Genomic DNA, 21,773 nt, shown 5'->3' on the forward strand with positions numbered 1-21,773 from the left:
AAGGGTCTTGACAACAGCAGCTGGCCTCCAGCAGCAAGTAAATTATTGGGCCTCCGCTGGGCACAGCCAGGTGGTCCCTCAAACCAGGAAGTTCCTTGAGCAGGACCATGGCTGTGTCCCCACTTCCCAGCCCACCTTGAATTTGGCTCCGTTTGGAGACTGCACCCATTGCTGCCTCAGCTCCTCCCCGGAACTGCTTCTCTACACAGCCACATTAGGATTTCTTTTTGCACCCCAAATTGCAGCCTAATTCAGGAGAATGACTGTCTGGAGCAAACTCCACCCCCACCCCCACCCCCACCCCAGTTACTGTATCCCTGCTTCCCCCTCGTGCATCTTCGGTAGCCCAGTCTGACACTGAGGGTATTCCAGAACAGATGACCACAATCCATACTAGAAAACTTCCGTTAGCCTGATGGTTTGCCTAAATTATATCTCAGGGCTACAGGGTCTCCTAGCTTTCTTTGGGATGGTTGGAGATATCAATTAGGAATTGGCTTTGGCTGCTAATAAGGGATGTGATTTCATAACAACAAAGTAAGGAAGAGAAATCTGGAGATGACCAGTCTGTGGCTCACACAAAGGTCCTACCAAGGGACTCACACTCCTATTTTTCTGCACAGACGTTCTTAACACATCCATGTAGCTCCCTCATTTATAAAGATGGTTGCTGACACCTACTTCTAGCCATCTCATCTGCATCCCATGTAAAATAAAAAAGTGAAAGAGCACAGCGGCACACCTCCCAGTGAAGCCCCGTGTCACTGGCGTTTTTTCCTTACATTGAACTGTCTGTGTCTGCAAGGGAAGCTGTGAAATGTGGTTGGTTGGATCAGTTCCCCCCGGCAACGCATAGATTTTTGCTAGAGAAACAGAAAGGGAAAGGGATATGACGTAGACACTCAAGAAAGCCAAAGGGGAGTAATAAAAATGACACAGAAACTGAGCATGATGCCGCACATCTATAATCCAAGCACTCTGAGAGGCTGAGGCAGGACTGCAAGCTCCAGCCCAGTGTGGGCAATTTGTGATTTACTAAGACCTGTCTCAGAATAAAATAGGCTGGGCAAGAAAGTTTGGCAAATTTGTAGTCAGCACTGCCTCAGTCACATAGCAGTGAAAGATAAAAAATTTAGTTACAAGACAGGCAGATGCTAACAGTAAGCAAGTATCTTGGGATGCAAAAGCCGAGCAGAAGTAGTGGTAGAGGTCAGAACCAAAGGCCTCACAGGCTCTAAGTCTGGGTGTGAGCTCTGGTAGCCAGGAGTTTGGTTCTGGGTGGCAAAAGGACACCGCAAGGGCTCCTGGTAGGAAAAAGTCCCATAGCAGACTCGCTGGGGGACACAAGTGGGAAGAGGCACCACTCACCATAGCTGGACACTTGGGTTTCCAGGGATCTGTACACTTGGGAGATGACTTGGGGTTTGGGAACTACCACCTGCCAGGCGCTACCTGCTCACCTGGGCCGGCATCATGGAGAAGCATCAGGAGCACTGTGACCACATCGCTGGGTCATCATGGAGGCTCCCAGAGATGATAAGACAGGGGAGGGAGGACGAAACCACAACACTAGCAAAGCCAAATGATATGTCTGGAATTTGCCTCAAAATAAGAGAGGCCCAGGGAGTGTTAGGCAGGATGTAGATGAAGTACATTTGGGCAGGAGTTGCCAATTCTTTTTTCTTTTAGTACTAGGGATTGAATCAAGGACCTGCACACCGAGCTGCATCCACAACCCCGTCTCTCTTGAATTTTTATAGAGACAGGCTCTCCTCCTAAACTGCTACGTTACCCAGGCTGGGCTTGAACTCCTCCCAGAGTGCTAGGATCCAGCTAAACTGTCAATTCTCAAAGACAAGTGATGGATACAAAGGATTCCATATACTGTTTTTTCCAACTTAGTGTATTTGAAGGTTTTCTTAATAAATTTCAAAATAAAAATTTCCCATCACACATTGCTAATGAGGAACGTGATGTCAGTTTTATTCTTGTTGCTACAGTCGACTGATTTTGTCCACTCTCAAAACCTTTACATTCTTCTCTGTTGTTCTGGATTTTCAAGAAAATGCACCTAGCTCAGCTCTTCCTCCATCCTGCTCTTCCCCGGCAGGCCCTTTCATTCTGTGTTCTTTAATCAGGAACACTGTGGAGTGCTCCGTCTACTTCGGGTAATTCCCCAACCTATGGCTCTCTGTGTTCTCCTGGAATTCCTGTGAGCCAAATGTGAAGATTCTTGTTTTGATCTTCTGTGTCATCATTTCTGCATTTTCCCCCTCTCTATCTCGTAAGAGATACATTCTACCTTCTAATCTTTCTTTTAGGCCATTATATTTAACTTCCAAGGCTGCTGCTTGTTCTGTATTCTTCCTCCCCAAGATCTGGTTTTCTAAACAAGCAATGTCTCCACAAGCCATGGAAGATACTAATTTTTAAACCTCTATAGCGTTCTGATTTTCAAATTAGCTGTTTCATGTCACTTTTTTCTGTGCACTTTTATGGTTTGCAGCTTCTTTTATGGTTAGCAGGCTTCTTTCAGTCTATGGGGTGGACTAAGGTTGGTTTTTCCTTGGATAAAAGAAGTCAGAAAGCAGGCTGGAAGAGCTGCAGGGTAGAGAAATTCAAGCTCTCTTTTATTCTGCCCATCATGACTTAGGAGTGAAGAATAATTGAAATAAGTGACACAATAAAAGCACTGTTTGTGTGTATAAATGTGCACTAGGCACAATTATGTAAAATGTTGGTCTCACTAATTCACTAGTTAAAAAGTTTCCCAAGTTGCTAAATCGGAGGATTAGATGACTTTTGGTTTGGTTTGTTTTTGTTTGTGTGGTTTGTTTTTTTGTACTAGGGACTGAATCTCAGGCCTTTGTACTGAGCTACTGTCTCAATCTTTTTTTTTTTTTTTTTTTTTTTTTAGACAGGCTGGGCTTGAATTTGCAATCCCAGCTTCCCAGAGTGCCAGAATCACACACATAGGTCATCACATCTAGCAGGTTAGACTGTTTCAGTGGGTTTAGGGTGAAGCCACTCTTCCCTGTCTCCCAGTCCGGCTACAGTGGAGCCCCAGGCCAGTACTCACTCTCCTCTGGGAGTCTGAGGGATTTTGCTGAAATAACACAGAAGCCAGCATAAGGAAATGTATCGTCTGACTCAGGGCCCTTTCAGAGCCATGGGAGAGGCTACAGGGGAATCACAGGACAGGAACACAGAAACAGCCAGAGCAACATCTCAAAGAGAACTCAGACCAGGTAGATTTTATGCGGGCAGCTCTAAAAATACCTAAGCAAAGACCATGAGTTTTATAAATAACCAATTTATGTTTAAAGAGAAACAGAAAAGCAAGTCGTTCACCTCTCTAAAAGGAATAAAGATTAAAATGACCAATGCCCTACGTTAGTCCACTAGCATTCTTTCAGTGCACTGGTTTGCTGTCCCGCCTTCTGAGACAGTGCTACCTCAAACTTGCTACGTCAAACTCTAGTCCTTCTTGCCTCAGCCACCTGAGGACTGGACTGCAGGTATGTGCCACTGACCTACCTGTGACTGGTCTTTCTCATCGGCAAAAGGCTTTCTATCTGCACGCCCTTTGGCCTAGCACACCACTCTAGGGTTTAACCTCACATAGACAGATATATTACAATTCTACGTAACTGCACAAAGATATATGCACAAAGATATACTCTACACAGCAGCACTAAAGTAGTGACAGTTGGGAACAACCAAATATCAAAGCAAGGCGCAGTCACATAAATTTTGATATATTAATGAAATGAAAACACCAGGAAAAAAGGATCAAAATCAGCTCAGAGGAATGAGCACGATACATATTTAAATAAGAAAAGCAATGTGAAAAGTATTCCTAATTTTTAACTGTTTCCACATACACAGACGTGTGCCCAGGGCCTCTAGCTGCTGGATGTGCTGGGGCTCTAGATGGTTACCTGACACATTTCTGTACTGTTGAAAATTTTACACATTTGAGAAAAACAGGAAACATAAAACCTTAATAAATATAACACAAAATTTTGAAATTCTTTATTCCATATGTAGTCAATTAGAGAATGAAAACAGACATGGAAATGTTTGAAGAAATAGAGAAAAAGGAGAAAAGGAATCAGGAAGAGGTTGAAGGAATACAGGCAGGAAAGAAAAACAACAGAGATGGAGACACTCAGGCCTTGTGACTCTCCAAGAGACACCTTCGTAGGTCCCATTTTACAGGCCATTGGGGTTTCCTTCCTCTCTGCAGTGGAGGGCATTATGGTTGATACATTGGGTCAACTTGCAAACTTTGGCCATTAAGTGACTCAGCAGGGGCCCAGGGTCCTCACTTTGTGAACATCCTGAGCCTGTGCAAGAGGAGGGTATGGGGATGGTATGGGTGCTACACCTACCCAAGGGTGGGTAGCGTGCTCACAATTTAAGGGAGAAAAAGCAGCTTCCTTCTCCCACCCCCAACTTTTTGTCCTTGTTGCTTTTCTGTCTCCTGTCACCTTGATTTGCTGCCCCTCACCATGCCATCCTGCCTTGGAATCAACTGATTAGGACTGAAACCTCCACAAACAGCCTTTCCTTCCTTAATTTTGGGTGTCCAGTATTTTGTCTCAGCAACAAGAGAGAAATAACCAAGGTAGCTATCTATTTTTTTCTTATGGTCATAGGATTGAGGGTTCCCCCACACTTAAAAGTGGTTGGTAGGACCATCCTGAGCCATATCAGGGATTCAGATTTGCTATGTGGACTTTTAGCATTTCCAAGGCCTTCTGTCTTTAACTAGGTCTTACTATTCACCCACCACTCTGAGGCGGTTTTGTTTTTTCATTGAAATACTAGGTTGCTCTGGTGTGGTATCCCCAAATCACATTTGTAAAGAAAACATTTCATAGTTCGTATTTTTCAAATCCATATTAGCAGTATGGGAGTCAGATCTGACTGCAGGGATACTATACAGTGAAAAAAAGTCAAGTTCATTTAAAGAAGGTGTCCTGGGGCTGTGGGGATGCACCCTGCACTGGCACACACTGGGTGAGCCCTGGATAAATTTGCACTACGCTGGGTACTTGAGGAAAGGCTCGAGTATGTGTCTCTTTGACTATGAGAAGGGTAGCCAAAATAACCCCAGTCATGTAGGACGAAGTATTTCACAGATGTGGCAGTGGTAGGGTAGCCCAGCAAGACCTGGGAAGCACAGGCAACACACAGCCAAATTCATCCTGGCTGACTCAAGCGTCATCTTGTGACCCATGCAGGTTTCTTACAAACCTAAAACGTGCTATGTGTGGTAGCAGATGTCTGTAGTCTCAGCACTCAGGAGGCTGAGGCAGGAGTCTCACCATGAGTTCCAGGCCAGCCTAAACTACACAGCAAGACTGTCTCAAAGAAACAAACCAAACAGCTGAAACATGTTTGCTCAAATAAGACAGGCCTGGCACCCTGAGGAGCCTCCTTATTGCTGGTCACCAAGGAAAGGAAAGAGCAGAGTCCAGTCAGAAAGCTTATTTTTCCACTCTTTATTAAAGCTAGGTCCTCCTGCTGACTGATCCAGGACAGGGTAGAAGCAGCTGGGGCCCCAGAGGGCCAGGAATGAATGCTGCACGGATGGGCCATGTACGATAGTGCCTGAAATGCCCTAAGCTACCCAGCTGCCTCAGCCTTTGGCCCTTTGGGAGGTTTGTGATCCAGAAAACATAAGAAGGGGAGACACCTGAGACAGGCCATGGCCCAGTGCCGATGCCTTCCTAGGTCCCCCCCCCCGGCCTTCCTCACCAGCCCAACCTGCAACCTCATGTGGCCAGGCTAGTTCTCAATGCCTGGCTAGTCCTACCTCCCACCCACTATCTCCTACCTTGCCCGGCCCCTAGTGCCCTAGCTGCTGGCCCGCAGCCCTCAAGGCCATGTCTACACTAAAATGGAAAAACTAGGTCTAAGAGGGAATGCAGGTACTTCAAAATCTCAGTTCTCTAGTCCCAGCCCCAAAAGCAAGAAGGAAGGGGCCTCACATGAACCATGCCCAACTCAGTGATGGTGAACCTTTTAGTTTTCAATGATTCAGCTGGCTGTGACACACGTGCTGTAAGTTTGCCACCACTGCCACAGCTGCTGGCTAATGCTCTCAAAAGCCCTAACTGGAGGTGGGATGTCCACCCATAAGGATCCTGGGTGTTACAAACTCAGATCTCCATTCCTCCAGCCATCATGGGAGCTTCCAGGTCCTCAGCGTCATCACTGACCCATGTGAACAAGAATCTAGACACGTACACTACTTGCTTCTGGTGTAGAATGGCAGAAGTAGAGCTAAAGGGACCTATGGAGGTTCTCTGGCTCTCGTGGGACATGGGGAAAGACCTGTGGCCCAGTCTCAGTGTTTTACGCTATCTGAGCAGTGGCCTCAAGAGGACAGGACTCCATGTGACCCCCTGTTCCCAGAGAAGCAGCAGTCCAGGAGACCAGATCTGTTCGTGTGCATAGGGCACTCAGGATTACTGAATGTGCCACCTCTAACTGCCAGAGATGAGATGGGAGGGTAAAGGACTAAAAACTGCACCTGCCAGCTAGACCTGGCCCATCTCTGTGCTGATGGATGGGAGCAGTGAGTGTGAGGCTGGAGAAGGCTTCAGACTCCTTGTGGACCCTGCTAATATGTGCATCTCACCCATCCAAGCCACACTTTTGGTTTCCAGCATTTTTTCCTCCTCCCCCCTCCTCCCATATTCTTCAAGCCTTACAGAGAGATGGAAATAAATGTCCAGTAGACAGAATAAAGCCTTCCCATACCCATCTCTATCTCCTTAGATGGGGAGGAGCCCCACCTTTTGGAAACCTATACACCTCCTCATTGCAAAGAGCTGTTCTTAAAATTCCCCAGACACTCCGACGTCCCGCAGATCCCCGAATCTCTCACTGATGAGTGAATGGAAAGAACTCATCAGCCAGATCCACAGGTGACACAAAATCAGCACTGAATCACCCACCCGAGCAGCGGGCTGCTGGACCCTCGGCCACCTCACCCTATCCTTGCTGTCAAACCCGACTGCAAACTCCAAAGTCACTTGTTATCAGGGCCAAACTGAAATCCAAATAAAATAAATAAACCACACCCGCCATCCCAACCGCTCTGCTTCCAACTTGGACCCGAGGATGTTGCAGTCTAGGTGGGTCTGGGCGGTAGCCTTGCCCTGGCCAACCTCTGTGATGTTCAGCTCCCAAATGCTCCCCACACCACTTCTCGAGTTAGGGGCCAGCAGGAGGGGACCCCGACGTCCTAAAAGGAGCAGGAGACACTGCACCAGGGAAGGCACTGTGCCCAGGACAGGGAACCTCAATGACTGGAGGCCAGAGGAGTATAGCATGGAGCCGACGGCCTAGCTCTCCTCATAGGCGGCCGAGGGCCCCGCAAACGCCGCCTCAGAGCCGAAGCTCGTCCCGCCCGCAAACTCCAGCAGCGTGCTCCCAAGTTCCCCAGGCGCAGAGCCGGCACTCGGCTGCCCGCTGGTGGGTGCCTCAACTTTCGGCACGGGGGTCGTCGTTGCCCCGGTCTGCCCAGGCGTGCCAGCAGTGCCTCGGTGGGTCTTCATGTGCGTGAGGAGGTGCGAACTCTGCGAGAAGCGGCGACCACAATGCACACACGCGTAGGGCCGCTCGCCCGTGTGCGTGCGCTGGTGCGTCACAAGCACAGAGCGCTGCGAGAAACGCTTGCCACACTGGGGGCATGGGAAGGGCCGTTCGCCTGTGTGGCCACGCCGATGCTTGGCCAGGTTGGACCGCTGTGCAAAGCCACGGCCGCAGTCAGCGCAGCGGAAGGGCTTCTCGCCCGTGTGTGTGCGCCGATGCCTTTTGAAGTCCGAGCTGTGGCCGAAGCCCTTGCCGCAGTCGGGGCAGCGGTGCGGCTTCTCCTCGGCGTGCGCCCACTGGTGCCGCGTCAGCGCTGCACTCTGCCCAAAGCGGCGGCCACATTCAGCGCACTCATAGGGCCGCTCCCCAGTGTGCGCACGCCCATGCGCTGTCAGATGCGCACGGCGGCTAAAGCCCGCGCCACACACACCGCACACGAATGGCTTCTCGCCAGTGTGGCCGCGCACGTGCGCCGCCAGATGAGAGCCACGAGCAAAGCGTGCGCCGCACTCAGGGCAGGGGAAGGGGCGCTCGCCCGTGTGCGTACGTCGGTGGCGCGCCAGGTGCGAGCCGTATACAAAGCTTTTGCCACAGTCGGCGCAGCGGTGTGGCCGCTCGCCTGCATGGTAGCGCTGATGCTTGGCTAGCGCCGCGCGGCGCCCGAAGGTCTTGCCGCAGTCCGAGCAGATCCACGGGGTCTCCTCTTCAGCCATCGCAGCGGGAGCCGGCTCAGCCAGAAGCCCCCCGACGGTGGGTGCAAACATGCGCAGGCCCAAGCCGGCCCCGGCCCCACCTCCGCTGAATGGGTCTCGACCCAGTCCCGCAGCCTCTGCCAGCACAAGCGGGCTTCCCAGCGGTCCCGGCAGGGCCCGGCCATCGGCAGACAGACGCTCCCCGAAATCTGGAAGGCCTAGGATCTGGAAGCCATCTGGGTGCAGCCAGGACTTGGGGTGCACAGGAAAGTGGAGGCCAAGAGGGTGTGAAGAGGGGCCTTCGCCCTCGCCCAAGCCATTGCCCATCTCCAGGAACCGTCTGCTCGACTCAGAGTCTTTCTTGTTCTCAGGGGCAGGCACCTCTGCAGCTGCCACCTCCTCCCTCATTTCGTTCTCGGGGTCCTTGTCTGTCTCATTGGCCTCTGGCTCTTGGGGTCCCTCAGGTGCAGTCTCACATTCCTCCGGCCCTGCTGGCCCCGCTGCAGGTGCTTCACAGGGCTCCCGACGCACGCTGTCACTGCCACCGGGCTCTGTGCAGCCACCACCACGCCGGTGGCGCTGGAAGTCAGCGCGTAGGCGGAAGGCCTGGCCACAGTCAGGGCAGCAGTGTGGCCGGTCGGCAGTGTGCACTGCCTGGTGCCGCGCGAGGGCTGAGCTCTGGCTGAAGCTGCGGCCACAGTGTGCGCAAGGGTAAGGCCGCTCACCTGTGTGCGTGCGCTGGTGCGTGACCAAGTAGGAGCGGCGCCCAAAGCCTGCACCACAGAAGGCGCAACGGTAGGGTCGCTCACCTGTATGAATGCGCCGGTGCGTGACCAGGTGCGACTTGTAAACGAAGCGCTTACCACAGTCTGGGCAAGGGAAAGGCTTCTCGCCTGTGTGCGTGCGCTGGTGGATGGCCAGGTGCGAGCGGTACACAAAACCCTTGCCGCACTCTTCACAGCCGAAGGGCTTAACGGCTGCGTGGTAGCGCTGGTGCTTGGCCAATCGAGAACGGTGTGGGAACACTTTGCCACACACATCACATGTGGTCTCCGGCCGCCCAGTTGGTGCAGCCACCACTGTGGGGTAGGCCCAGGGTGTCACCAAGTTTATTCCTGGCTCTTGGCCAGGCAGGAAGGGCTTTTCCTCGGACTCTTCCGTCAGGACCTCGAGATTGCCAGAGTCAGATCCCCAGCCCTCTGGAGTCTGTGCAGAATCCGAGTCATCAGGGCCCCATGTCCCTGGCACATCTCCCACACCATAGGCTGCAGACCACAACCCTGGGGGTTCATTTTCCTCCTCTGCAATCTCTGCCAGGAAGTCCTCATCATCTTCCTCCTCATGGTCCTCCATGTCATCGGTCCAGTACCAGGCTCCTAAAGGCCAGAAGACAGAGGTGAGTGGGTGAGAACCCTTAGCAGGCACTTCCTAGAGAACTGCCCTTCCTGCAGATGTAGCCAAACATCTCTACTCACTGAGGTAAGCAGCTGTTCATGCCCCACACCAGCTATGAATGCCCTAGGGAGGAAGGCCCTGGCCTTCCCCTAGGGCTTTAAGGGCATGCTTGAATTGGGGCCTTAGGAAGCCTAAGCTCACCCTAAGCCCCTTCAGGGCTTGCTGCCCTGTGAGACTGCAGAGTGGGTAAACACACTTGTAGGCTCCTGTAAGTCGAAAGGCTAAGCTGTAACTTGGGTTCTATGCCCAGAACAAGAAGACACATCTCCTGCCTGGCAACTGGTGGAGGCAGCCTAGTCAGAGGGCTAAGCTTTGCCCAACATCTCTCCTTATCTTGGGTCTTGGCCTGCAGCCACAGGCTCCTGCTTCCTCACCAGGCAGATATAGAAAAGGCTGGCATGGAAGGCGTGATTCCCCTGCCTCCTGTTCTCTACCTACCAGGCTCCAATGGCATGTGCACCATTTGGTACATCTGGTTCTTTTACCCTTTAGAGCCCAGAATTCCCGGCAGGGGAAACTCACAGACATGAGAATTTACTAGCAGGTTTCTGACAGAGTCAGTCTGTGCCCCTGAGGACCTAGTCAAGGATCAGTGACCACTTGGTGAATCTGTTGCCTCAAAAAGCTGAACACCAGGCCCAGTAGAGGTCTCCCACAGGCACCTCCACTGTAACTCTCCCCCTGAGTCTGAGAGCAGAGGGAAGCCAGGTCTCTTTCGGAGGCTGTCCTCATCATGCCCCAGAAGGCTCTGCAGAGCGGATCTGCAGAGATACCTGAAAGCCTCACTCCCAGTCCTGGAGGTGGCATGGCCACCTGTCCAAAAACAAGGACAAGTGCAAGGCTGTACCTAAATATGCAGCAAGGCCACTGCTGACATCTAGGGAGGAAAGGAAGGGTACTTGAGTCCTGGGGACATCAGAGCTAAGATAAAAGCCTCTGAAGTATTGGGCCATTGGGAGGGGATCCAGGGGAGACTTGGCGGCCAGCTTATCCCAAGGCCAGCTTCTGTTCTCTTGTTTTCTGCTGCTAAGTGCCCCAAGGTCTGCAGGTCTGGATCCTGGAGTGGGACATCCAGTGTAACAGCCACTCCAGGGAGAGGGCTCCCAGGAAGACTCCTGGACCTCAAAACCAAAGGTCTTTTTTGGATCCAGGTAAAGCATTATTAGCTCTACTCATCAAAGCCCTGCTGGAGCAGACAAGATGCTCACATCATGAGAGGTGCTGAGTGTCTCAACAGCTGAACAGTGGCCCGAGTGTCAAACACAACCACTTCATCCAGAACAGAGAGGGAGCATACCCTGGGGATGGGCCTGGGATTTTACCTCCTTGCACGTAACACGTACTCCGAGGACCTGACCTTGGGCAGTGATCAGCAAGGCCTCTGGGAAAATCTAGAGGGACTACGGGAGTTATGGACAAAATGCAAAGGCAAATCAGGGGCTCTGGGGAGAACCTTCCCAGGCTCAGCCTTGAGGACACTGAGACCCCAGGGAAACAGGCTTCTGCACATGATGAAGGGACAAGTGAGCAGGAACTGGTGGAGGGAAAGTCCAAGCAAAGGCCACCTTGACAGGCTGGTGCCACGGGAATGAACTAAACACTTCAGGTTGCTACAGTGAGTTCTCCCACCATAAGTACTGACATCTGGCCACAGCTGTTTCCTAAACACTGTTTGGCAGTGTTGGTCTCTGAAGGAGATGGTCTCCCTTTCCCAGCTCAATACTAGGCTCTCAGAGATCTTAGTATTGTCCACTAGATCTCTGTGCTCCATACCAGTGATTCTCCTACTCAGCTCATTTCCATAAGGGCCAGGGGTCCCTTTACCACCAATCTCTTGGCTGTCTCTCCAGGGCAGTTCAAGGGCACAGGCTTTGCTGAGCCTGAACACCATTTCTACCATTAACTGGCTATGGGACCTTGGATAAGTCATTTAGTGTCATTTAGCTTCACCATCTGTAAAATGGTTTATAGTTGCAACTGAAATCTCACTTTGTGCACCTGCTGCAAGGAATAAATAAATGGGCAGAAAGTGCCTACAATGGTGCTACTGAAGTATTCTTATCACTATGGGAACCAGGTACTGTGTATCACTATCAATTCCCCAAGGCTTCCGCCTGCTGTTTATCCTTTGTTCTCCTTTTGTTCACTGTGCTGTCCCTCAAGTATTATAACAGGCTGTGCCGTTTTCCTACTGCCAGGTTCTTGTGGTCACAGCCTTTTCTCCAGGAGACTGGTCCCCAGTTCCAAATCCTAGACAGGCCCCTAACCAGCCTCATACCCTTAGACAAAAAGGGGATGAGGACTAGCCATCATGGTCCTGCCCTGTCACCAGCACTTGGTGCAGGGTCAGAGCTGCCTAAAAGAAGCCCTGTGGCTTAGAGGTTCCTAAAGACAGTAAGGTGATCCTCCATATTGCCCAGAAGGCCATAAGCACAACAGCTTCCCTTGCTTCTATCCAGGTCCTGGTTTATCTGCACAGGAAGTCAGCAGCCTCATGCTCTGTTAGCTGGTAGCCCTCACAGCAGAGCCCCAGACACCTCCTATATGGGCTGCTGAATTACCCCCAAATACCTCAGCAAGAGGTCTTGACCACTATCATCTCTGACACCTACACTGAGCCACCTATGCCTTTCTGGGGACTCCAGAACCTGCCCTGCAAGCCCAAGGTGGCCTGGGCCTCGAGGTGAGTCACAGCTGTGGGCTTCCCTCCCTGATAACCTGTGTTGAGTTCCTGAGTAAGGTCAGCACTTGCCCTGGCCCTCATGACTCTTCATCAGCCAAACTGCTGCTATCCAGGCACAGAAACTCAAAACTGGCTCAGGGGAGGACAGGCATCAAGGTAGGAGGTGCCCACCACTGGGTATGTCACCTTTGTGCCTTGTACCTGCACCAAGTCTTAGGATCTAGGGCAAAACAGGACCTAAGCCCTGGTCCTTTGGCTAAGACTAAAACAGGGAGATTCAGTGGCAGCCATGCCCCAGCAGGTGGCCTTGGCCTTCTGTGGTCTCCCAGGTACTCATGGCTCTGTGTTGTGTGGGCAGTACCCTCAGTAGGCTAGTGCTGCCTGGGCCTGCTGGAGAATGGAGGACATCAGCTGCACTGGCTTGCTGATAAAAGATTCTCTCACCGCAATGAGTCTCCACCGCTTGCTTACTGCCTTTTAAATCCCATCTTTATTCTTTCCCATGTGATTTTTTTTTTTGGTACGGGGATCGAACTCTCGACCTTGCGCTTTCCAGGCAGGTACTTACACCACTGAGCTAAACCCCAGTCCTCCCATGTAATTTTTAATCTGGATTAGTCCTGGGCGCTGTTCTTCCTCTTTAAGCAGGGCAGGAACAGCAGCTGGGGGCAGGGGTCACTGGCCAGCCCTCTGGAGCTCCCCCTGCAGGGCTGAGTCAGTTCTAGCACAGTATCTGCAGACTACAGAAGCAGCCACCAAGTCTAGAACACCAGGAACGTCCCAGAAAATGGGGGCTAAAGCCAAAGAGGTCAAAGAGCATGCAACAAAAGGAGAACCTAATAACTGAGTCAGCCACGTGAAGAGTGCTTAAGGTCCCAGTAGAAGACACAGTGCAAACAAAGGCCCAGAGGCCAGAAAGGATTTGTAGACAAAGGGTATCTGTAGAGCAGAGTCTGAGAGGGTACAGAGGACCCTGTAAGGGCAGTGGGACTCATGGCTTTGTGGAGAGTTCAGCTACCATTCCAGGTACTTGAGAATAAACTACCCTTGTACTTGCCTCTGACAGGTAAGGCAGCCGGCAGCTTAGTGGCACTGGTAGCCACATTCCTGCCAGCCTGGGCCATGAGTAGGGGAGGAGGCAGAATAACTAGGACCTCTGGGGCACTCTGTAAGAATCTGCATGGGGGACAGGCAGCACACACTTGGTGGACATTAGAGATTAAGAAGAGACCGGGTCAGGGCTAAATAGTTTGGAAACAAGGACAGAGAGAACAGGTGGCACTTAAAAGTCATTTAGGAAAAAGAGAACACAGAAATCCCCAGTGGAAAGAAAACAGCCGTAGGCAGGTGGATTCAGTGGCCAGGGGGCAGCAGGGAAAGCAGTGCCAAGGGGTCTCAGTGAGCAAAGGCAGCCCTGCACAGAAACAGGGCCACCCCACAGGGTCCAGAGACAGTTTCTCCAGCACTGTGCTCTGCTCCAGTGCAGAAAATAGGGCTCAACCAGGAGCAGGCATCTCTCCAAAATCTGCCTGAGTCCTGTCCTACTGATGGGTCTGTAGATGGGACTGGTCCAGGGGCCACCCAGGCCCACCAGTCACAACACCATGACTGGCCACAGGAGAAAACAGTGCCAGCTCTCTAAGGGAGCCCCCCAAACACAAGTGACACAGTACCATAGTGCATGTCACCTGTACTAAGAGGAGACCCGGACCACCCAGCTTGAGGTCGCACAATGCTCTACCCCAAGGATCCTCTAAGAGGCACAGAGAAAAGGGGCACATCTAGACCACACACTAAGGGACTGGCCAGCACTGGCCTGTGTCCCCTTCCCCTATGGGTGGCTTTTCTGAATGTATCCATAAATAGTAGACACTTCCCATTAATGTCCTCAGAGAATCACCACTTACGGTCTACAGTACAGGTGAAAATACAAGTACATGTGCAGGTATGCTACTGGAAAATGTTTTTCATTTCATTTTGGGTTTTTGAGGCAGGATCTCATCTGCTGCACAGGCTGGCCTCAAACTCCCAGCACTCCTGCCTCAGCCTCTCAGGTGCTGGTACCGCAGGCCTGAACCACTATACCTAGCTATAATTTTCTTTTAAAAGCCCCTCTCTCAGATACTTTTGCAGGCCAAGAGTTTCCTCTACAATCTGAAACCTACGCATGACCTATAGACTCCAATGAGGATCTCAACTCAGTATGAGTCCAACATGGTCAGGTTGGAAACCACGGGTTTAGTTCAAATTACTTCAACAACTTTTTTTTTTAGCAGTACTGGTGATTGAACCCATGGTCTTCATGCTGAGCTACACCACTGGCCCTTTTTGTTTTTTATTTTGAGACAGAGTCTCACTAAGCAAAGTCACTGTGTAGCCCAGGGTGAGTTTGAACTTGTGATCCTCTTGCCTCAGCATCCTATAGCACTGGAATTACAGGCACACACTAGTTCAAATTCATTCTCCAAATGAAAGCAGGTCACAGAAAAGTGAAAGAAGAGAGCTAGAACTAGTTCTAGAACTGCAGAGAAATTTGCCATGTTAAATGCTTTATGTACACTCCGAAATCCCCTCTCCAAAAAGCCCCAACTGCCCACACAGGTCAGAGGCCTGCCCATGGCCTTCTGGAAAGAACAAGCAACCAAAGGAGACTATTTTGCAGAAATGGCCAAGTGGGTGGAAAAGCTAGAGGAATGGATGAAGTTCCAGAATCAGTAAGGCCTCATCAATAGTCTGCTAGGCTCCTTGTACCTGGTCTCAGTTCTGAGCCAACAACTTGACAACTATCTTCATTTACAAAAAGAAATCACCAGCTCCAAAGTGGGGATAGGGAATCATTTAGTCATTTAAGGCCCAGACATTGGGCCTCTTTAGAATTGGACCAAGAAGACCCAAGAGGCAGAGGCAGAAACTAGCACACAGATCTGGCACTCACCTGTGTAGACACCAGTGACAATGTCCCCCTCCTCAGGATGGGGGCTATCTGGGACCCAAGGCTCTTCCCCATGTTCCAGGCGGAAGATCAAATCTGGCTTAGGGACTGGGTATCCTGCCCAGGAGAGGAACAGATAGTGGCTGTCACAGAGGACCCTGTGGGTCCCTGGCATATTCAGATCCTTTCCTCCTTCCCATCCTCCCCACCTCACTCAGCTCTAGGAGTTTCTACATCCCTTCCCTCAGGCACAGCCCTCACCACCTTGCTTTCCTCCCACAGCCCTCCCTGCTGCTGCCACACCTGCCTCAGCCTGCCCTGCAGGGCAGCAGAGCTCAGAGAGGAGTCAGCAGCTCCACTACACAAATCCACCTGGTTCAGACACTCTCTAGCCCTGCTGAGGCCAGAGTGGTCTCAGGGCTTCCCTGGGGGTGGGTGCCTGATCCTGAGGCTCCAAAAGCCTACCCTCAGACAGCTAAGCCCCGCAGGCTACCTCTCTGGGACAGAAGGCCCTTCCTTACCCAAGGACACCAGGATCCCATAGTTCTCCTGCATCACTTCCTGGTAGAGGCCCCGCTGATCTGCATCCAGCCTCTCCCACTCTTCCAGGGAGAAGTACACTGCCACATCTTCAAAGGTCATCAACCCCTAGAAAGCACAGGGCCCCAGACACTGCCCTTAACTACCCTGAGAGGCTGAGTACATACATAGCCATGCAATACAATCAAGAAACCACACTGAGGCCCTACAATGTGGGTAACAATGGGACACAGCCCAGCACCCCATTATCAACATCTATAGAGGGCTTTCATGCTTTTACCCATCCCTGAAGGCAAGACCTGGGTTTCATCCAGAGACCAGGAACTCAAGCTCAGGGATAGTGAACCACACAGCTTTTACGGGGCAGAGGCAAGATTCATTCATACAGCAGGCAGGAGACAATGAAGCCCAAGCCCAATGGCCCCTCTACTTCATACCGTCTGGGCCAAGCAAATGCTGTGTCCACCTCAGCAGCCAGAGGGGCTGCTCCGGGCTGGACAGATGGCACCAACTGAGTGTGGGCACTGGTTCCCCATCTGACTGGGAAGCACAGCCATTCCAGGGGAGCATAATGATCTTATGGGACAGCCAGTGCTCTGAAGTCATCGTGCACAGTACAGGTAAGTGAGTGGTAGCCAAAACCAATGAGAACAACTCAATGGCCTGGGGAAAAAACCCATACTCACTGGCCTGGGACCTGTACCCTGTCCTAGTTCAGAGCCTGGGCCTTTGCTTGAGGATCGCAGTGCCAACTGGCCCCAAAGTCCTCCAGGACTGCAGTTGAAGGTGCCCCAGGGAAACCCTACCTAGGTTACCTGAGCTCCAAATGAGAGATGGTAGCTCACCTGAGACCCAGCTGTCAGGAAATCCTCATCATCATCCTCATCCTCCTCTTCTTCTTCCTCCAGATCCTCATCCTGAGCAGCTGCTGGAATGCAGCATGTCTGTGGGGCTAAGGGGAAAGATCTCTTAGGGTCATCCCAGCCATCTATCGCCCAGCTGACAGGCAGGGCTGGAGCTCCCAGCTGCTCTTTTCAAAAACTGGGCCTATAGCCAGGTGTAGTAACACAAACCTATAATCCCAGCACAGTGGGAGGTTGAGGCAAGAAGTCCAAACAGCTTGGGCAATTCAGCAACATCTTTTCTCAAAAATAAAAATTAAAGGGCCATAGAAGTACCTCAAAAAAAAAAAAAAGCCAGGCGTGGTGGCACATGCCTGCAATCCCAACACTCAGGAGGCTGAGGCAGGAGGATCGCTGTGAGTTCGAGACCAGCCTGGGCTACAAAGTGAGCTCAAGGCCAACTTGAACTGCATAGTAAGACCCTGTCTCAACAAGACAAAAAAAAATTTTAATTTAAAAATAAAGGAAAGGCTCCTGCCACTCTAGTGCTGGCTCCAGAGCTTTCCCTGGTCTAGCCAACTTCCTGGCTTGACCTTTCATTTTCTTCCCCAGGGGTTAGCTCCTTTTTCTTACCCTTTCCCCGAACTGGGAACTTGGCGTCACCACCATGGCTAAGTTGCTCCTGGGTCCCCAACCCTGAACTCTGCTCCTCTGCCAGCACTTCCTCTACATTGTCATCATCGTCGTGGTTGTCGTCATCATTGTCATCATCATCATCATCCTCCTCAAACTCTGCCTCCACCTCCACCTCTGCCACCTCCTGCACCTCGGCCTCCTCCACAACATCCGCCACTTCCTTTGCCTCCTCTTCTATGGCTATCTCCTCTTCCTCCTCCTCCTCTTCCACCTCCTCCATGTCTTTCCCCTTCTCCTCCTCCTCCTCCTGGTCAGGATCACATTCAGACCCGTCTGTCACCCTCTCGAGCTGGGTGGCTGGTGAATCCGGTACGGTATGAAGGGCTGCCATTGTCCCTGTGAGTGAGCTTCTGCTCAGCCTGAAACACAGATGGGAGATGCAGTGAAGTCACTGGGGCAGCGAAGGATCAGGGCTCTGTCTGCCATCTTCGTGTGCAACAGGCACATTCAGTCCCCTAGAGGCAGCCTGAAGACCCTCTCCTCATGAGCCTCTGGGAGACAGCCCTCACTCTTTCTCACCAGCAACCACACACCTAGTAGGAGCCATTGCTTCTTCCTAGGATGAGTTAAGCAGTGATCACCAGGCTTTACCCAGAAGGACCATAAGACACATGGAGGGTCTTACGGAGGGTAGGCAGCACACTCCAGAATAGTCCATACTTTACTGAAAGGGGTGAGTGTAACCTATGAGCACACAGAATGCAGAGCTTACCCAGTCCTCCATATACATGGGCCAGGCGAGCAGGAACTGTCAGACGTGAGGCCCCAGCAGAAACACACTGTGGGCCTTTGATGGGCAGGATGAAAGGACAGGTGGCTTTGCTGGACTCCTCAGAGAAAAATAGGTGAGACCAGCACTAGGAAATCAGCAGGCTGGGCTCCTTCCTGAAAGTCATGGGAGAGGAGCCATGAGCACATATCACCCTTAAGTCTGCCCTTCCCACTCGGCTCTGTCCTGGGCATCTGGAAAAAGCTCAGTGGGTCATAGACATGGGCTCATGGTTAGGCCAGCACAAATATAAAGTACCCTCTGGCATTTCATGAAGTCTGGGGATCAGAGAATCTTAAAAGCTACAATGCCAATACCCAGAGGCTCCAGGATGCTAGTCTCCCACTGATAGAACACATGGCCAGCCCTCAGGCTCATGGCAGATCCAGACAGGAGAACACAGAGTCGAGAGCCCAGCGCTATGGGGTGGAGAGTAGAGCAGGGAGCCCTGAGGCAGCTCCTCCTTGTCAGTCACACAGCCTTCATCAGCCTCTGATGGATTCCCAAGACTAGAGAGAGCTGCTGTGTTTATGGAGTTTCTGTAGCTCCTTTTTGTGTATGAGCTCAAGACTGGGTTCATCACCTAGCACCTGGCTCTATCAGTGTCTCTGGCCTAAATGGGGCCACTTCCAAAGCTACTGCAGTCCACTGCCAAACATAGGCATGGGGCAACAAGTCCTGAGGCATCCTGGACTATCAGACCACAGGGTAACACCAGACACAGGGCTCACCACAGCTTATCCAACTCTACCAGAGGACAGTGTGTGCCTCAGAAAAGCCCTCAGTATGGAGATGTTCAGGACCATGAGAACAGTCAGAGACTAGAACCTATATTTCTATGGACACACTTGGGAGCACTGTCCGGTGACTGGCTCTTACTCCCACCATCAGTGTGTACCTCAGCAGCACATAATCTGTTCCCAAAATTTCCCGATCAGCTGCATTAAAACCTACACTGATAACTAGGCAACTCCCAAATCCTGGAAGAGACACCTGCCTCTTAGAAGCCATCTTGGTCCTGACCATCCTGTGTCCACTCAACAACTCCCTCATGTTACATGCAAATCACCAAATTAAAGATCCAATCCATAGAACTCAGCCCAGGAGAGCCACCAAGCTTCTGGCCTCTCTCAGAAGTCTACCTCCTTGTTTCTACCATGTCTGAAGTATAGAAATGCATGAGCCTCGTGTTGCCCACGGATGCAATCATGCCCAACACTGAGGGCACAGAGAACATTCAGCAGGATTTCTCACCTGCCTCCCAACTCAGACCCAGAAATCTTTCCTCACTTAGTCCTCAGGCTACAAATTTAAGCTGAGCCCAGACACCACAGAATCTCCTGCCTGGCCCACCACTTGGAGGAGCCACTGTCCCATGACCCCAAGGCTAGGCTGACAGAAAAAAAAAAGAAGCTCTAGAATAAGGGGCCCATACTCACCACCTTAGGACTTTTGCATGTGCCATTCTCCCTCCCTGGAATTCTTTCCCCTTCAATGGCCTTCCAGAGGCAGCCACCCTGGATCCCTGTTACACACAGTTTCTGGTTCTCTTTCCTGGCAACACCTACAATTGAGGGAGTATAGGAGCTCCCTTTACTCCCCTCTGAATCTTGCCATTCCAAACACACAGAAGTACAGTACTCCAGTCCTTAAGGAATCCTAAAGCCTACAGTTAATGTGACAGACATAAACTCAGCAAAGGGGGTCTTCGGAACTGGAACCCACCTACCCAGTGAAGCCTTTGCCTTTAAAGAGGACACTTCTTCTCCCAAGAAGTCAACCACTGGTGACCACAGAAGAAGAAGGCCCAGGCCCTGCAGAGGTCAAAGGCTCAGAGCAGACAGGCCTAGGACTAAACACAAACACATACATGTTCGACTACAGGTTCAGAACAAATGCTTGCAAAAATGGGCTTCAGGGTCGGTCAGTTTATGTACCTATAACCCAGGTCCTGGAACCTGCCTGCCGCTCTTAGCCCCATACATCCCCTCCCACTCCAGTCTTGTCAGCCCCCTGGAAACTGCTTATTTTCCCTTGACCTCCAATTCCAAATCAGAACCCACAGGGAATCAGGTAAGCAGCCTCATCAATCCCTGGATCACGCAGACCTTCATTTCCATTGGGGCCCTGCACCCTAGGACATGGTAGAGCAGATATTTAGAATTGGAGATGATCAAGTGTCATTCACAAAAAGGTAATCATCTAGGACAGAAAGAAATGGCAAAGCTGGAAAACTGTTAGGAATCTCAGTACTCAGGAAGCTGAGACAGGAGGATCACCATGAATTAGACACTATACAAAGGTTTCAAATCCAGGGAAACCCAAGTAGATATGCAGCAGATATGTGTGTACACGTGTATCTAGTCACCTTTCCCTTTGGGTGGCTCCATGGACTTCAGAGCCCCTTCAGTCTTGTCAACCAAAAGGATCTCCTTTCCTGATCACCACAATTCTGTCTGTCTGTGGGTCTCAGTAGCCCTCATTCTACCTGAGCTTGCTCGTGTTGCAAGTGAATCCATGGGGGCCATCGGAGATCCAGGATAGCTTGCCAATACTTGTTAAACAGAACCACGTGCCAACTTCACCCCACACAGGAAGCTCTAGAGGTCTGATGCGTCTGCACCTCCCCTTCTCCATCACCTCCCTACCAAAGGCTAGCCCTTCTCCTGCCTGTGTGACCACTCCATACTCCATCGAACCTCAGACTGAGTTTCCCTAATCACCTACTGAGAGCAGACAACTTAGCATTGCAGTCAAGTTAGAGCTTCCACTTGCAGAGAGTAGGGAAGACTCAAACTTCCCCGCCCCAAGGTCACAAAGCAGGCTGCAGGGGCGCCAGGACAAGCAGTCTCTCCTCTCCCTCCTCTCAAGGGGCTCTTCGGACCCCCATCTTCTGCAGCGGCCACTGCGGTAGGACAGCCTCTCCTGGATGGGTGTGTCCCCGGGGGCGGGGGCGGTTTAGCCCCAGCTGCCAGAGAAGGCGGTGGCGGTGGTGGTAGTTGAGGTAGTGGCGGCGGCGGCAGCGCCAGGGACCTCCCCAGGTGTCGCGCGTGTCCTCCCCAGCCCGCCCCCTCATTGCCGTCTGCCTGGCCCGGGGCCTGAGGGTCGCTGGCTGCCTCCCGACAAGAGGCAGGGAATCCGCGGCCTCGCCGGCCGTGGGCGTAGCCGCGATGGCCGGTTCTGCACCTGGCCAGGGCTCGCAAGCGCCACGACCAGCCCACTTTCAACCCTAGCCGCCCGAGGCCTCGCGCGCCAGGCGTCCATCCCGGCCCGGGCCGCCGTCGCCCCCTCGCGCGACCCACTCACCACACGCGCCAAGCGGATCGAGCCGTGGGCTGGACGCGAGGTCGGGGCCTGCGGGCCGCTTGCGCCGCGCGACACAAAGTGACTGCCGCGAGCTGTGAGGCGGCGTCGGCGGCGGAGGCGGTGGCAGCGGCAGCGACAGCGGCGTCGCATGGCACCGGAAGTACCGCCCTCTGTCTCCGCCCATTCATGCTCACAGGGGGGAGCTTCCGGTCACACGGGGTCGCCCGGAGGGCGAGCGCGGAGAGCG

The 21,773-nt window shown here is 52.1% G+C and overlaps 1 protein-coding gene across 2 annotated transcripts; it reads right to left on the minus strand.

Moving 5' to 3' along the window:
• Window positions 1-4,007: 4,007 nt before the first annotated feature.
• On the minus strand, window positions 4,008-21,729 carry Znf316 (zinc finger protein 316). 2 transcript variants are annotated; one of them, XM_063234126.1, is made up of 7 exons: window positions 21,527-21,666; window positions 18,164-18,336; window positions 17,389-17,810; window positions 16,759-16,865; window positions 15,895-16,021; window positions 15,377-15,490; window positions 4,008-9,679 (listed from the first exon to the last, which is right to left on the minus strand). In XM_063234126.1, exons 3-7 carry the CDS (start codon window positions 17,780-17,782, stop codon window positions 7,362-7,364), a joined length of 3,060 nt encoding a protein of 1,019 aa, XP_063090196.1. In that variant the 5' UTR covers window positions 17,783-17,810; window positions 18,164-18,336; window positions 21,527-21,666; the 3' UTR covers window positions 4,008-7,361. The 2 variants fall into 2 exon arrangements, with proteins under 2 accessions (XP_063090196.1, XP_063090195.1); XM_063234125.1 differs by lacking the exon at window positions 18,164-18,336 and having other exon boundaries at window positions 21,527-21,729.
• Between the last annotated feature and the right edge of the window lie 44 nt (window positions 21,730-21,773).

This window comes from Cavia porcellus, unplaced genomic scaffold (assembly GCF_034190915.1).
Source record: "Cavia porcellus strain 051 isolate PalLab524CR breed Dunkin Hartley unplaced genomic scaffold, mCavPor4.1 scaffold_23, whole genome shotgun sequence".
Taxonomy (NCBI): Eukaryota; Metazoa; Chordata; class Mammalia; order Rodentia; family Caviidae; genus Cavia; species Cavia porcellus.